Source organism: Notolabrus celidotus, chromosome 19 (genome assembly GCF_009762535.1).
Source record: "Notolabrus celidotus isolate fNotCel1 chromosome 19, fNotCel1.pri, whole genome shotgun sequence".
Lineage (NCBI taxonomy): Eukaryota > Metazoa > Chordata > Actinopteri > Labriformes > Labridae > Notolabrus > Notolabrus celidotus.
In genome coordinates, this window is record NC_048290.1 from 25,063,353 (window position 1) to 25,078,879 (window position 15,527).

The window sequence follows — 15,527 nt, forward strand, 5'->3', positions numbered from 1 at the left end:
TTTCTCAATCCACACACATTGTACGGAGTCCAGTTTTACCTATTATTCCAGAAGATATTAAGTGTTTTGTATAGTTAGAGACACAGCTGACTTGACTGACAGGCGGGGAGGCTAAAGGCCCGCCTCAACTCCCCCTCTGTGTCTATAATCAGGTTAACAGGAAGTAAGGTTGAGTCAGCTTTACACTATTTGTTTTTTTTGTCCAACAGGAAGTCCATCTCTCCTACCAGAACTCCAGTCAGCCACTCCTCAGCCTCGTCTCCCTTGGCAACAGTTGGACGGGGTGACAGTGGTGCTCCTATGCCCAAACATGGTCCTTTCCTGCTGCGTGCACCTCATCCCTCTCAGGCGTCAGAGCTTTACTATCAGGATCCCCGCTCTGCATACGACACAGCTCATTATCAACCAACCTGTGAGTTCATATTTCAAAATTACAGCTTTGATGTAAAAAAAAAAAGAAATGCATTTTCTTCAAGTCCTTAAAAAAATCTCTTATTTTTCTCTCCAGCATGTTCCTACTACCCATCTTCTCTCCATCCTCCTCACAAACCCTGCATGGCGCGCTTCCTTCGATCTTCCAACGTTCCAGAATCCTCCTTGCCGCCCTCCATTGGCCCTTCACCGTCTAACTACCCCAGCGACCCTCAGACACAGCACCCACCTGTCTCCTCATCTTCAGGGTACCCACCACACCCGCCACGAGATCGTATGGTGCCTCCGGCCTTCCATCCTCATCCGGGGCAGCCTCCGTACGGGCCTCTGGCTCCTGCTCACGGTGTCTACGCTCCTCTGTATGACAGCAGGAGAGTATGGAGGCCTCAGGTGAGCAGGCTGTAAACTATCAGGTTACCATGTTGAGTAAATCATTCTGCAAATTGTTCTGATATGTGTTATTACTATCGTTACAGCTGTACCATAGAGAGGATGCCAGGAGTAACTCTCTGCCTCCAGAAGTGCTGCACTCCTCCGTCTACCAGCCTCCACTCAGGGAGAGATTCAACTCTCTAGACAGCAACTACTGCTCTGGAGCTGAACATCGTGCAGGACTACACAGGGTAGGTCGAACACAACAGTTGCATTATTGAGAATTATGACTTTTGATTGGCTGAACTCCGTTATCTAAAAGGATAGGACAGTGGATAGAGTCCAAGACAGGGAAGTACTGTATGTAGCCTCTGTGCACCAGGTGTGAGATTTAACCACTAGGCTAAACCTGGTGCTTACTCAAGCCACGACAGATTAAAACACTAGAGCGTGTAAAGACTGAGATGAGACCATGTCTTTCAGGGGTTGATAAAAGGTTAAGACCAAGTTCAAGATGGTAGGAGAGGAGGAAGGAAAAGAGGTGATAAGGAGAGAAAAGATGACGTGTTTGCGGAGGACAGTTTTCAGATTAGGGGCTGAAAATGTAAATAAGAAAAATCACACAGCGTGGCTCTAACATTGAACTGTTGAGTTGAATGTCACAATCAATGTTTGAAGGAGATGTGCCTCCTTTTCATAGCTCACCTTTTACCCACGTCATGCCCTGATAAGCTAGGTCTGCTTGATATACTGTGCAGTTCTTCTCTTTGCAGCATTGGAGGTGAAATGCTCCAGCAGCCTGTTGTACCAGCTGTGCTTAAGTTGTGTCCTAAGTTAAGGTGTAAAGTCCACACTAAATCAAACGTTGAAACTAGTTACTTTGTAGCTTAAGTTGTGTCATTGTTTGGTTGCACCACGTAGACTTAAGGTTCATCTTAACTAGTAGACCGTAACGTCCAAACTCGCCAAAACATTGTCGCTGTTATGACGTTTATACTTCCAACAGCCAATCAGAGGAAAGCACCAATTTTGATGCATTGTTATCTTTTGTTCCTAATCTTTTGGAACTGACCAACAGCTGAAACAAACTAAAGTAAGGTGATAACTATAGCCTACAGCCTTAATCTACGGTGTGTGTATAATAACAGTGACATCAAGTGGTAGAATTATCAACTACAACATATGTTAATACTCAGGAGGGCAAACCTTGGCCATCATATTTTTCCAAAGGATGTAATCTCTCGCATATATCGCGTTGCTGACGTAATATATCTGGGAGAACCCTCTGTATCTCCTCATCATCCAAATCATCCCACCTTTCAAAACAACACTCTATGGCAACAGGTTTTCCACGGAGGACTTTACACCTACTTGAAGCTAAGTGTAAGAATTAGGTTGTAACTTAGGCTGACGTTGGAACTATCTCAGCTGGTGCAACGCACAAAACGTTAGGAGAGTGTAAACTCCATCCTAAATGAGAAATTGCGTTCAAACTAGGCTACGTTTCAACTTACACCTAGTTGGTTCAACAGGCTGCTGGACTTTAGAAATTACAGGATGCATTGGAGGAGCCTCAGCCACCCCCGTTTTGCAAAGTTTTGTCGATCTGTCACTTCCCTGTCACTGGTTGCGTGCTTGCATGCACAAGTCTCAGAGATAGTAAAGATGCAAGATGTCTCTCTCCTTTCAGCTCAGCTTTGAAAGATGATATCATGTCTACTCACAGCATGAAATACATGCATTTTTTATTGACAATGTCACATCATGGTTGCACCCCTGTTTTCAACCAGGGAACGAGTAAGTGATTCACTGAGCTTTAAAGAGACTTGTTAAAAGTCTGTTATCTGGTCTGACGTTTTTTAAACTCAAAATGAGTACTCCAGTAGAAACGCAGCCTCCACCCTCTGCTGAAAGAAGCAGCCTTGTGTAGAGTTTCTCATGGACAGATCCGACCTGATATAAGACAAGGTGGTTTTATCTTAAGTCTGTTTGCATTAGTAACAGATGTTCCTGTGGCTTGCTTATCATTGTAGTTCACAAGCAAGCTATTGGTTGAATTTGAAGTACAATGTTTTGCAACCGCTCACAGTAATCTTAAAATCAGATGATGCATGGGCAAGTCTGGATAAACTCACTGTGGTGTTGAGTAGTCTGAAAATTGAATCCAGAGCTGACTAGTTGAAGATCAAGACACAAAGATTAGAAGTGTTGTTGAGTCCAAGACAAGTCTAGGCCCTTTTTGAACTTATCTCAAGACTGATCTAGAGGCCAAGACACAAGCTGACATTGGCCCTCTCAAACAACTAATGCAGTGTTGTTTTAGTTCAAGACATCTACCCGTTAGAAAAGTGAACTAACTGGCTGTTACTTGGCTACAGCTTCTCCCACTTGTTTGAGTCATGCTGTTTCTATCGTTGTCAGAGCAAGCCTAGATTCTATTCAAAGCAGGCATACTATAAGAGAGATAATCCATTCTGAGCCATGCAATAATTAAAAAATCCTTCTCTCTGCTGAGGGTTATGTTATAATAAGATGCTTCCTGTTTGTCTGTCTTAATGTAATAGACCCAGTAGATCCAGTGAAAAAACGCTGAATTAATTCTTGTTGCGCTGTCTTGCGTTGGACAGATTTATTGCTGAATTATTTTAAGCAACATTTCCTTTCCTTGGCTTTCTCTTTTTCCGCCCACATATCATCTCACCTCTACCTTCCTTGCCAGCCACAGAGCTGCAGCATACAGCTTCAGCCTCCTCTGTAGTCCTCCCACTACTTACCCAAATATGTCTCTGCCTCCCCCTCCAGCTTCTGTCCTTCTCACATCATCATGTTGTATTACTTGTATGATTGCTGCAATACTACCATATTGGAGATACGTGTTTTATAAAGGACCACATCTATGCAATATTAATCTTTTAGATCAAAGCGCAAAATTATGCCTGATTCACAGAAGGTTTGTTTGGCTTTATTCCCGGTAAACCTGTGCAAATGAGACAAAAAGATACCGTCTATTTCACATAGCACATGCAAAGGGTTAAGTACTCCAAATCGCTCAGCAGTGCAAAGAGTGTCTCTGTGCGCCACTCCTGTTTGCATATATTTAAACAAGCAGTTTTGCATTTATTTTCAGCAAGATTAGCCCCTTTCTGTGCAGATGGAAAAAATGTTTAACTCATAACACCAGTTCTAACAGCCAGGAGCATGACAACAGTTCCAGCTCTGGATGACCCAAAAATGATACATCTGTTCACAGTCTGTCAATATTACTTTCAAATGACTTTTATTATTGAACTCAGGGGCTAAATCAGTCCAGGACGCTCGCTCAGTGGCACACTTTTCCTCATGTGTAGAGATGCTCTGGAACTCCCTATTTATTTGAACAGGATTCTCTTGCTTGCTCTAGGGACAAAGCCTTGTTATAAACTGTGAAATTTGCATCCGTCTGTTATGAATCAACTTCAGAATAAACTGGTAAGAAGTGTCTCCCTCCCCATTCAGCTCATAATCTGAATGTGGATAGAGTTGAGCTCTGTCAGGATGAAAGTGTACAGTGCAGCTCCATGCAGCAGTCGGTGGAGATGCTGACGGCTAATCCCCAAAATCAGACACAAATAAGGACAAACTGCACAGAGCTGCAAAACTTTATGGACAAGTTTGTGTTTGGATGTCATTACTGCAATATGCTTTGTGAATTAGACCTTGAGACAGAGCAGATGGGGGAAAATGATGCACAAAGAACCCCGATCCATTCTTAGTTAATTGCTCTCATAATGGAATTCACAAATTCACTTTTGTACTGCAAAAAAAATAGAATACAAAATTATATTACAATGTATTCTTTTTCATGAACCTCCAGAACAGAACACTTGAGCGATGTTGGAAAGTTTAAGATCTTGCTTACAAGAGCTTTGGGTTTAATCTATTTGAATTATGTCTAAATTAATGTCACAAAAAGACATGACATTTGGAGCAGCACTTTAAATATTTGTTGTGCACCACTGTGAGCCAAATAGAGTAAAATAATCCTTTAGTCTTGCAGGAAAAAAAGCTTTTGATTATAGTTTTTACATTTGGATCACAATGCATTGCAAATGAAGGGCGTGCAGTGGGAACACTGATCTTTTGTTTACACCACCTGTATCTTCATTATATGGTTGACAGGGTAGCCCTCTGTTATAAAGTAAGCTTAACACAAAATATCAGCTTGCAATAAACAACTCTCTCTACTCTTTATTCTAAAAAGTACCTGAGAGTTGTTGTTTTGCATAGCATTATGATGTACATCTGTTTTATTGTTTCCACCCCCACATTTTCAGACAAAGCTCCACTCCCTTTGCCAGACATCTAGATCAATGCTAAACTCAAAATTACATAATTCAGAAATTTGGGGACATTTTTCAGAAAACATCCTGCAAATTTGACACAACTGAAATGTAAAAGTACAATCCCTGCAGTTCTAAGAGGTTGCAATTTTAAATTTTAGAAACATATAATCACACCTAAGGACATTATCTCTGACCTGTTGATTAAAATGTGTAAATTACTCTGTTAAATATAAGTATCCATTCTCTCTTTTTGACCTTTCCTGTCTTGTGCAATGTTCCTTTTACAGGATTATGGCCGTGTTCCTCTGGGCTACGAGGATCTGTTCAGAAGGAAGCAGGAACAGTGGGCTCATCATCACCACCATCACAACACCAACAGACCCTCCCAGTCCTCCCCCATCTTCACCATTGATTTTGGAACTGAGGTAGGAAACTAATATGGGAGAAAACACATGCTCACACCCAATAACACATAATTTATGCATTTTTTAGGCATGACAGCTGAAATTACTGCACAAAAATGAACAGTGGCGTTAATAGTTCACTGTAGCCACCTGATACAGGGATCAATAAATTGCTTTTGTGTGTTTTTCTGTTTTTAAATATATAGGATTTAATTCCCATCCCAAAAGCTTGTGCTTCCGCTGTGGCCAATGCTATTTAAGTGGGAGATAGTTGCCTAGCAACTGCAGAGGACGATATCATAGCAATGCACAATTGTGGTGTGTGTGTGGGTGTGTGTGTGAGAGAGAGGAGAGACTTTAACAAGCAGTGACTCAGGCTTTCGGCTGAGTAAAGCTTTGTTCAGCGGCACGTCAGATATGTTTATATGAAGATGTCCACTTCAAGATTGAGTTCTTATTAAAGAGAGCATAAGAAGTTTAAGTGTTGTTTGCTGATCTCAATTTGATTTTAAAGCCTCTGTATAACGAGCTAACGAGATCATTGGTGAAGGAGAGCAGCTTTTTTTATTATTAACATCTTGCGCTTGCCCACAGGTTGGCAGCCAAGTGGCAGCATGTCAGCACAGTCAGTGAGAGTATACATATAAATGAATGAGCAATCACTGCAGTTAGATATATTAGATGATAAATATGTTTAAACCTTCACCTAATGTACAATTTTAATCTCTCATTTGATATGATCCATCTGTTACTGCATTATAACCTCAGTAGGGTCAGAGTTGAGGGGTAACGAAGAACAAGTACTCCAGTACTGTGTTAGAGGCATTTTCACTTCACTGAAGTATTTAATGCAACTTGTTGTTTTTACTCCTCAAATTTAAACATAAATATCTGTACTCTCTAGAGACGCTCTCCACATTTCAAAACTGTCTTTTACTAAGAGGGATTAAGAAGATTGTAAATTATTGATTATTTTTGGCTTAACTGAGCACTACCTTAACAAAATCAAGACTGATTTCTAAGCTAAAGGAATGTGACAATGAAAGTGTTTACATGTTCTTGAGTATCCCTGTTATTAGCCTTATCCTGGCATTGATCATACTCAGGATATGGCGTTTACATTCACACAGAGAAATCTGGTAATTCATATTCATATTCTGATTACTGCATCTACTGTAATTTGCACAGGCACCTGTGATGTTTATTTTTTCCAACACCAACTGCAGCAATTTTGAATTCTGAGAAAAGTTAGACCACTGTTGCTTGTGGGCTTAGTTCAATTAAAAGCCAGCATTGTGTTGCAGATGTGGCGCATCCACCTCATTTCCAGTAATGGAAGAAGAAAGCAACAGAAAAGATTAAACATGCCCTGACCTGACTTACTCCATTGTACATTTAGGGAAATGTCCTGTTGCCCGTTCACTAGGGATTTTAATAGATCACTATTTTGATCCCCCATCTAAACTTCCAATTATATTTAATTCTTTACTAAAAGTCAGTGTCTCTCATTGCTGCCACGATGACTATTTTGCTGATACATACTCTCAGAAACTGGGGTAAGACATGTACATGTCACAGTATCCCGATTTCTCTAGATAGCAAAATCTGTTTTCTAAAATGAGAGATGAGGATATATTCCGGTATCTGAAATATGGACATGGTGTTTACATGCACAAACACAAAAAACGGATAGTTGAATAACCCGATCAAATCTGGGAAACTCAAGTCCATGTAAACACATTCAATAACACACAGAAAATACAACTCCTTGGTGTATCCATCAGTGCACAACAGATGTGACATGATGGTAACTGTATAAAAGATGCATCAAGATGAAAAACAAAATAAAAAAGGGAACTCTGCCAATCTTGCAGAGGATATCGAAGCAGGTGCAAAGCAGCCACTACCCATCCAACTGATGTACACATTGGAGCAAAGTTGATGTTTTTTTGTACCTATATTTATGGAGATGGCTTTAAACAAAACATCTGTTGAACATGAGGAGAGGTGTACTCTTTTTCTATACTGTGAATACATTTCAAAGCATCAAATCACACGCCCAAATCACTGCTACATCAAAGAATATCTGATCAGTTTGGGTTTAACAACACAAAGAAGCAGGGGAGTGTGTTACTGTCATTATTATTTATTTTGGATTGATTTTATTTGCTGTCTTTAACTTTATGTTTCTACTTCTTTATCTATGTATTCATTATTGTTAGTTGTTCAGTGTTGAGAGGGTGTCTGGGCAACAGTCATTTTTATTGCATTGACTTTACACTATACTTTTTATGTTTGTGACAAATAAAATGAACAGAACTTTGAAAAGTCTCTCTTTCTTTCAGCATGTGGAGAGCAGTGGAGGTCAGTGTGTGGGGTGCCGGTTCAGAGGCGAGGAAAGCCTAGCTCACTACTCTCCGTGGTCCTGTGGTACCATCGGCCCCTGCCTCAGTCCCTTTGAGTCGGAAACGCTCACACACACCTCGGCTCACTCCTGCTCAGAGCACTCTGTGAGTCAAGAGACAAATTTCCACATTAAAGTGGTATGTTTGTGCCAGTGCTCTCACTGACATTCAGCCTGTTTTCCTAATGCAGGATTTGGACAGTAATGGAGGAGGAGGTGTCGGCGTTAGCAGTGTCGGGAAGCGCTGGCTGCATTCTTTAGATCACTACCGACGCTTGAAAGACGAGGACCCCATCATTCCCTTCAGTGAGGGACCTATGATCTCAAAGTGGGGGGCCATCTCCAGAGCAGCTCGCACAGGCTACCACACCACAGACCCTGTCCAAGCTACAGCCTGCCAGGGCAGTGCCAACACCACGCCCATCAACTTTAAAGGTAAGGTTCTTGCTCACCCTGTTGGGATTCTGATTTGCATTATCACCTAACTTATTTATTACATAGAGATTCATATCTGTATTAAAAGGTAATTCCCCCCCCCCCAAAGATTACAACCCGCACTTGGATCACAGCGACTACAGGTGGAGCTCAAGAGGCTCAGACTCTTCCAGCCACTCCAGTTACCTTGAGAGGCAAGTCACACACACACACACACACACACACACACACACACACACACACACACACACACACACACACACACACACACACACACACACAAATCCACACACACACACACACACACACACACACACACACACACACACACACACACACACACACATACCACATTACAACATTATAACATTCTGCATGGAAATAATTGAGAAATTAACATTAAACCATGCCATTGTTGCTCTACATTGACAACACTCGGCACAAAGTAACCTGGCTGTTTCTCAACACTTAAAAATTGAAAGTATTTAAGCCCACAAGCCCTTTATTTAAATCGTGTTCAAATGATTAAGAAATTGTCACAGTATTGAAGGATTTCTCCCTGCCTAAAACCCTCCTGGCCACATATAAATGTTAATTCCTGGTTGCTACTAACACAATTGCTCTGTCTCTGTCTCCCTCATCCCTTTATTATTGTTCTGCGGTCGTTTCCTCTCTGTGGTCAGACTAAAAATAGACCTGCTAGATGGCTAGCATAGCCCACTTGGCAGCCATAAAAGGAGTTAGGGAAGCCCTCTGCTGATGTCTCTGCAGCTAACACAATTTCTAATAGAGCAACATAGCATGGCTACTCTCATTTTAAGCAGTGATATTTGTAGTTACTAGGTCATTTACTCTTAACATGATGTCTAATCTTTCTGCATTCAGTATATTTGATTGCATATCAAATTTGTGGTTGTCTGTTTGTTTTGGGGGTTTTAGTGAGCTTCACGGCCGTCGCACATCAATAAGCAGTGGAGAGAAAATTGTGTCCGATCTGCAAGCCCCTCAGACCACCTACAGCCATGACCGAGACCGGGCTGAGAGTGAATCTGACCCTGGTCGAGACATTGAGCTGGAACTGTGCGCTCTTGACATGGAGGATTCAGACCACCAGGAGATCAAGTCTCAGGTTGGGTTGATTCTGTAAAACAGACACTGTGAACCTTTGCAGACTAAACAGGCCATATACATGAACATTTATATCACCTCTGCCTCTCAGGATTCTTTAGACCTGACCACCAAGCAGTCTCAGGATGCTTCCAACCTCCTCTCACCTTCCTGCTCCTCTCCCCTCCTCTCTTCTCCCGTAAAGGAGCAATCAGAGGGTCCTTCCACAGAAAAGATGGACCCTCATCTACTGAAAAAAATGGCCTTCAGGTGAATGACCATGGTAATCAGTGTTTCACAGGATGGCCCTCGGTCTTTGACACAATAAGCCGGCAGTGTGGAAGCTCTGCCCGACTTCTTCTTACTCTCCCTCTTTCCTTCCATCCTCTCTATCTGTTCCAGGAAGTCTCTGTCTCCCGGAGGGCTGGTCTCCGGAGGTCTGGGCGTCGGCAAGCTGCTGATGCGTACTGGACCTCCTCGTTTGGGGGACACCACTTCCACAAGGGGTTGCCCTGAAACACCAGTGACAGAAATGCTGCTCAATGGGAGCTAAGAGGACTCAGATTTAGATACCAAGCTGCACCGAGCTATAGCTGAGTTGCTTTCCCAAAGCTGGATCCTGGTTTGAGGGAAAACAGCTTAATTCCAGCCTTTATACATGTCAATCATATGCCTAAAAGAAATTTAACAGATATGGATCAACAGCAGCTGCACCACGTGGTAAAGAGGAAAAGAAAATGTATTTTACTGCCTTCAAATTGGAGATTTTAAAGAATACACAGCTCCGCAGAGAATCCATCAATGACACTGTTACTGTATGCTAAGACATACGACCAATCTGCCCTTAGAACAGACACTGAACATGTTTAGTTTCAACCCCTGATCAAAATTAAAATCTCTCTCACATTTTAAAAGAACTTTTCCCAGAGGTTTACTCACCATCTATTTTTTTTTATCATTCAACACGGCTGACACAAAAGAATCAGGCTAAAAGGCCTTTTTTGATGTCAATGTACATTATCTATCTGACAGAGAAAGTCTAAAGTGAAGCAGAAGATGAATTTTTGAATTTTGTTCTGCCAAGGAGCCTTTAAAGTTTGCTTTAGGAAATTGTGTATTCCGTGTTAATTTTATCTTCCCTTATTCTATCTGCTTCCCGTATTTAGCTTTGATTGACAGCAAGGAATCCCAACATTTCCCATTAGATCCTGTCTTTACCCAGCACCAAGGTTCTTACCTAAAAACTACTAATAAGTAAGTTTGCTACAGAATATTATTATTATCATTATTTCTTTTTTTTAACCATCATTTAATATATGATTGCTATAATTGTGCACCTTTAAACATGTGTTGCTTTAAAGTAGGGCTGTAAAACTAGTACATTTTAAATCACAAGTGTTCACTTCTTTTCAATAGTTAATTGTGGTTTATATCATTTTTATTCCCATTTTTATTTCAAAACAGTTTGAAGTGCCATTCAAAAGCGCATTGGTGTTGTTATTTTCCATTTTGGCTGCAGCAGGAAGCAGGAAGACACTGCAGCAGCTTAGCTACGGTGTGCCAAAAGGGACAAAATAACATATGACAAAAAAAAAATACTGTGTTAATTTCAGAACGCAGTCGCATTGCTCCGTGTAAACACTCCCTAACAGCCCTAATTTAAAGCCACAAGCTATTCAGAGCTACATGAAACAAGAAAATTCCTACAAGTTAGAATTTTTTTTTGCAATATTATGAAAATCTGCAACTTCTTTTTCTTTTTTTACGTCTTTCATGTTAATGTATAAGTGTTTATAAACAAGCTTAAATAACAATTCCATCACACAGCTAGATACAACTGGTTTACTTCATCCACTGTTTTATTGGTGCATTGCAAATGTTAAAGATAGTCCCTTGAAAATTCACAAAATAGACATCCAAATATTTAAAAACCTCTGGTTTTGAACTCGTCCCCTACAGAACCCAAAAACAGATACTAGACGTCACAAGCTGCACTTTGATATTTTAAAAGCTCTTCTTTTATGGTCTAATTCTTCTTTTAAATGTTGACCTTTGGTTTCTGTAGACTGTCATGTGATCATAAAAACACAGTGACACAGTTGTATCTTTGTAGATGATCACAGATAGAAATGAACAGTGTAGGTCTGGAGGGATAACACAAAAATACTCTGTTCATAGTCTGCTGCCTTTAAGATTTTTAGTAGGCTCATGCTGCTTCACTAAAGACCACAAAGAAATTCTCTTTTTTTAAGAAATGTGCATTTTTAGTTTGAGATTCAGCCTTTTGACAGAAAAAAAACACCCACAATCACTCTTAACAAGTATTGTTTCATCTTTGTGTGCCTGTAGTCTTTATGGCATTTAATCCCACTGACTGTGAGTGAGAACATCAGTCTGCACTCTCACAAACCCAAACACAAGAACACAGAGTGCACATGTACACAGGGTGTCACTCACACACAGTAGACACAAACTTTCAATGGTGGCCTTTCTTCTCTATCATGACCTTTGACCACAAACAGACTCCCCAGACTCGAAAGGTGTTAGCTTTTGCTGGAAATGATATTTTTCTAGCCCACAGTGTTCTGTGCCCTCCAGTCTTGTTAACAGTATTCAGATAATATTTCAAGCTTAAACCTACAAAATTCACTTCTTGTGTTTTTCCTGCTTTTTTTCTTAAGTCTTGTTTTGTTTTATGAATTGCTAACTTCTGTGAAGTTGTGTGTCAGGGTATTTTGTATCAGGATTGTTGTTACTCTTGTTTTCTGTGCTATGTTTTACATTACAGAGACAGTACATGTCAAGTCGTCTGAATGCTGTCTGGTTTACTCTCATTTGTGCAGTGTGGCTGATTTTCATTCACTTACTGCTTTTTTTTTTTAGATAATTGAATTTGTCATGTGTGGCTTAGTCTTTAAACATAAATAAATAGCATGAAAATGTAAATCCAGTTTTGAGACACTGGTTTTAAAATCGTATAAGATTTGGGTTGTATTGAGGAAAGAGGGCAGATAATCTTTGAATCTTTCAATCTTCCTCTTTAATTTCCTCTGAACTAAGCTACGGTACATGTTCAGCAGCAATCTTAGATTATAAATAAAATGCAGTTTAACACGGCTTGTGTTAGGTTTAAGGTTTCAGGTTAAATGTAAAATGGAAAGAAGATAGAAAAAGTGGAACAGGAACATTTTGGGGGTATTTATCTTATCTTCCACCCTACAAATGCTGGGAGAAGCATTAAAGAGTGACTTGAAGTTGTAAAAGTCTTTTGAAAAATATTTCGCAGGGTTTATTTCAGATAAAAGCTACTGTGGGGATTTTGCTGCTCAGCTGCCCATCTGTTTACAACTTCACCTTTGAAGTCATGTAAGTGCCATGTTGTGTACAGTACAGTACAATCAGCCCTGCTATTTTCCTATCGCTTTTTTCATATTCCTCAAGTATAAACTACCAGAGGAGAGAAAAAGGCTCTGTCAAAGATCAAGAGCAAGATACTTCTCTTGTAGTTCTGCTTTGGTCCATTAGAGGGGACTAAGTCCTTGTTTGTCTGAATCGCTCAGGGAAGACTTCAGTTGCTCAGCTACTTTGGCTTTTTCTATTTTCATCACTTAAATATTTTGTGGAGATATTTGCCTGAGTTTTACATTTGCTGATAACTGGCTCTTTCATCCAAAGCATAAATGGTTTACCGCAGATTATATTGTTTGCCAGTGTTTACTTTGCCTGTGTTTTCTTTTGCCTCTCCGTATAAATATTGGCTTTGCTATTCCTGTTCTCATGGGAAAGGGCTGGGCACTACTGTATGTGAAAACAGTATTGTGAGTATTGAGCTAACGTGACGGTGATACTCCTTGTTTCCTTTTAAGTGTCTATGGAGCACTGCTGTAGTGGATTACTTCACTGCACTAATTCCCATCCCATCACTGCCAGCGGGTGCACTCTGCACCCTTGAACCCTCTCCTTCACCCTTTTTCTTCCTGCATCCTGCATGCGATATAGTCCCTCTTGTGATGGCGGAGGAGTATTGATGATTCTGTAGTTGTGATACAACACTCCGTGCGCTGTAAGAGTTCTGCACATGCCCACTGTGTGGCCACGTCAAGTGCTGAAGTTTGCTTGCAGCATTTTACTCGTTTGCTCTTGAAATTGAATTATTGTTTGATAGAGGTTATATTAAAATTATGACTATTATTGTTATTACCACATTTATTGGTTGTTGTGGTATTTTTTCATTCTAAGTATTTTCTGAGTCTGCTTCTTTGTTTTGAATTTGAGAATTTGCAGACATTTTTTTATCGGACAAGAGAGTGTCTCATTATTCTATATTGTATGGAAAAAGCCTGTTTGTTGATTGTGAAACATGATGAACTGATGTTTTCTGACTATTCATGTCTGTATTAGACATTTTATTTGCAAATCTATTGTTCGATTGAATTGTAAATGAACTATTAAGAGATGGTACACATCCGTCATTGTATACAGTCTGGCACCATCATTAGATGGACTTATAGTATAGACGCTCATTTATACAACCTGTGATAATCAGATATATTTAAATGTTTAAATCATTGGGACATTTGTGTAATGTTTCAGAATGAGGAAAATAAACTCCTTAAAGAGACAGCATATCTAAAAGGTCCCCGTAATGAATAATACTGTTACGTATTCCATTTATTTCCTTGGAAATATCGCATTGTGAAAGGTTTCCCTTTTTACTTACTGTAAGGGTAATGCAGGACTGGAGTGAATTTAATCTATGGTGATGATGATAATGTGCTTTAAATAACTGATAAAAAACTGTTTGAGTTGCATTTGACTGATTCTTGTGCGTTTTTATCTGTATCACACTGACTTACAGACAGCTTGGCCGAGCAACAACCTGCTTCTGTTGCACTGAGAGATGGAAATGTGAAAAGTACGATTTCAGCACATGAAAATGCATGCTACAATAAAAAAACAATGGATGATGCCTCTTTTGTGATACTTGTCATAATGTTTGAATGCTGTATTATGTCAGAGGTTGTTAGATAACACCGCCGATTTAAAGGCTTTGAGCTGAAAGAAGGATTTTATGCATCTTTTAAGGACAGAAGCTGTATTTACCTGATTGTTATTTGTCAAATTTACACTCTAAAAACAATTACTCAATGCAACTTATGATTCATGGCTGAAAGGTCACTAGATCACATACCTGTTGCCTTGAGCTAGAGGAAACACTGTTATTAGAACAACTTAACTGTGAACACAAGTTAAGTCAACAAGTTTAAATGACATTGTTTTATCTCACATGTAGTCATACATTAAAGGATGCCTGTAGGTCAAATAAGTTGTGTTTCTGCAGTGTACTGTATACAGGAGTTTATATTTATCCCCTATTATTAGTTTTACCTTTTGTTACGTATATTTGTTCATATGTATTGATGAGTTTTCTAGACCTTTAATATTCTGCTGTGATACCAAACATAAAAACTCCCCTTTGCTTTTTCTATTAAAAACAATTATAAAAATGTTGCACTTAAAGCTCCGTGGGGAACTTTCAAGTTGCGTCAGTTTTGGCCCCCCATTCTGTACAAAGCAGTAGCTCATCTCTCAGAGCAGATTCTATCATGTATATGTAATAGAGTTTTTTTTCAAGTCTTTCCTTTCTTTAGTTTATCAGTTGAATCACTAAATAGTCTTTGCAGTGAAAATTGTAAACAAACAAAAGAATAGAGTTGTTTTGACAGTGTGAAGTTAGTCACTGCGTCTGACACCTACCCGCCAGGCAGCAGTTTCAAACATTAAAATTGACTACATATTATTAGCCAATCCTATCACTGGTGGCTTGTTTGCTATTTTCAATCATATTGAAAGCTTTAGTTTTGATTTCAGTGTGTTTCATAAACAGCTAAAAAAGTCCTCACAGTAGCTTTATTTTGCGTTCGTTCATGGCTGTTGGATTTCTCTCAGGACTGGGAAACTTCTCTCGCTGTCTCAAACTGTGGTGCAGTATTGTTATATCATGGTAAATCTAATCCTGCAAACATTTGGGTTAACTGCACACAGTGTGGT

The 15,527-nt window shown here is 39.8% G+C and overlaps 1 protein-coding gene across 2 annotated transcripts in view; it reads left to right on the forward strand.

Annotated features, from left to right (window-relative positions):
• rc3h2 (ring finger and CCCH-type domains 2) overlaps window positions 1–14,445 on the forward strand; it is a 32,729-nt gene extending 18,284 nt beyond the window's left edge. Inside the window, exons 11-20 of one of the 2 annotated variants that reach the window (XM_034709027.1) lie at window positions 210–412; window positions 509–822; window positions 909–1,055; window positions 5,414–5,551; window positions 7,876–8,040; window positions 8,126–8,369; window positions 8,479–8,563; window positions 9,309–9,498; window positions 9,589–9,746; window positions 9,879–14,445. In XM_034709027.1, coding sequence (XP_034564918.1) covers window positions 210–412; window positions 509–822; window positions 909–1,055; window positions 5,414–5,551; window positions 7,876–8,040; window positions 8,126–8,369; window positions 8,479–8,563; window positions 9,309–9,498; window positions 9,589–9,746; window positions 9,879–10,029 — 1,795 coding nt within the window. In that variant the 3' untranslated portion in view covers window positions 10,030–14,445. Of the gene's footprint in view, window positions 1–209; window positions 413–508; window positions 823–908; window positions 1,056–5,413; window positions 5,552–7,875; window positions 8,041–8,125; window positions 8,370–8,457; window positions 8,564–9,308; window positions 9,499–9,588; window positions 9,747–9,878 lie in introns of both variants that reach the window. The other variant, XM_034709026.1, reaches the window with a different exon arrangement.
• Window positions 14,446–15,527: the final 1,082 nt, after the last annotated feature.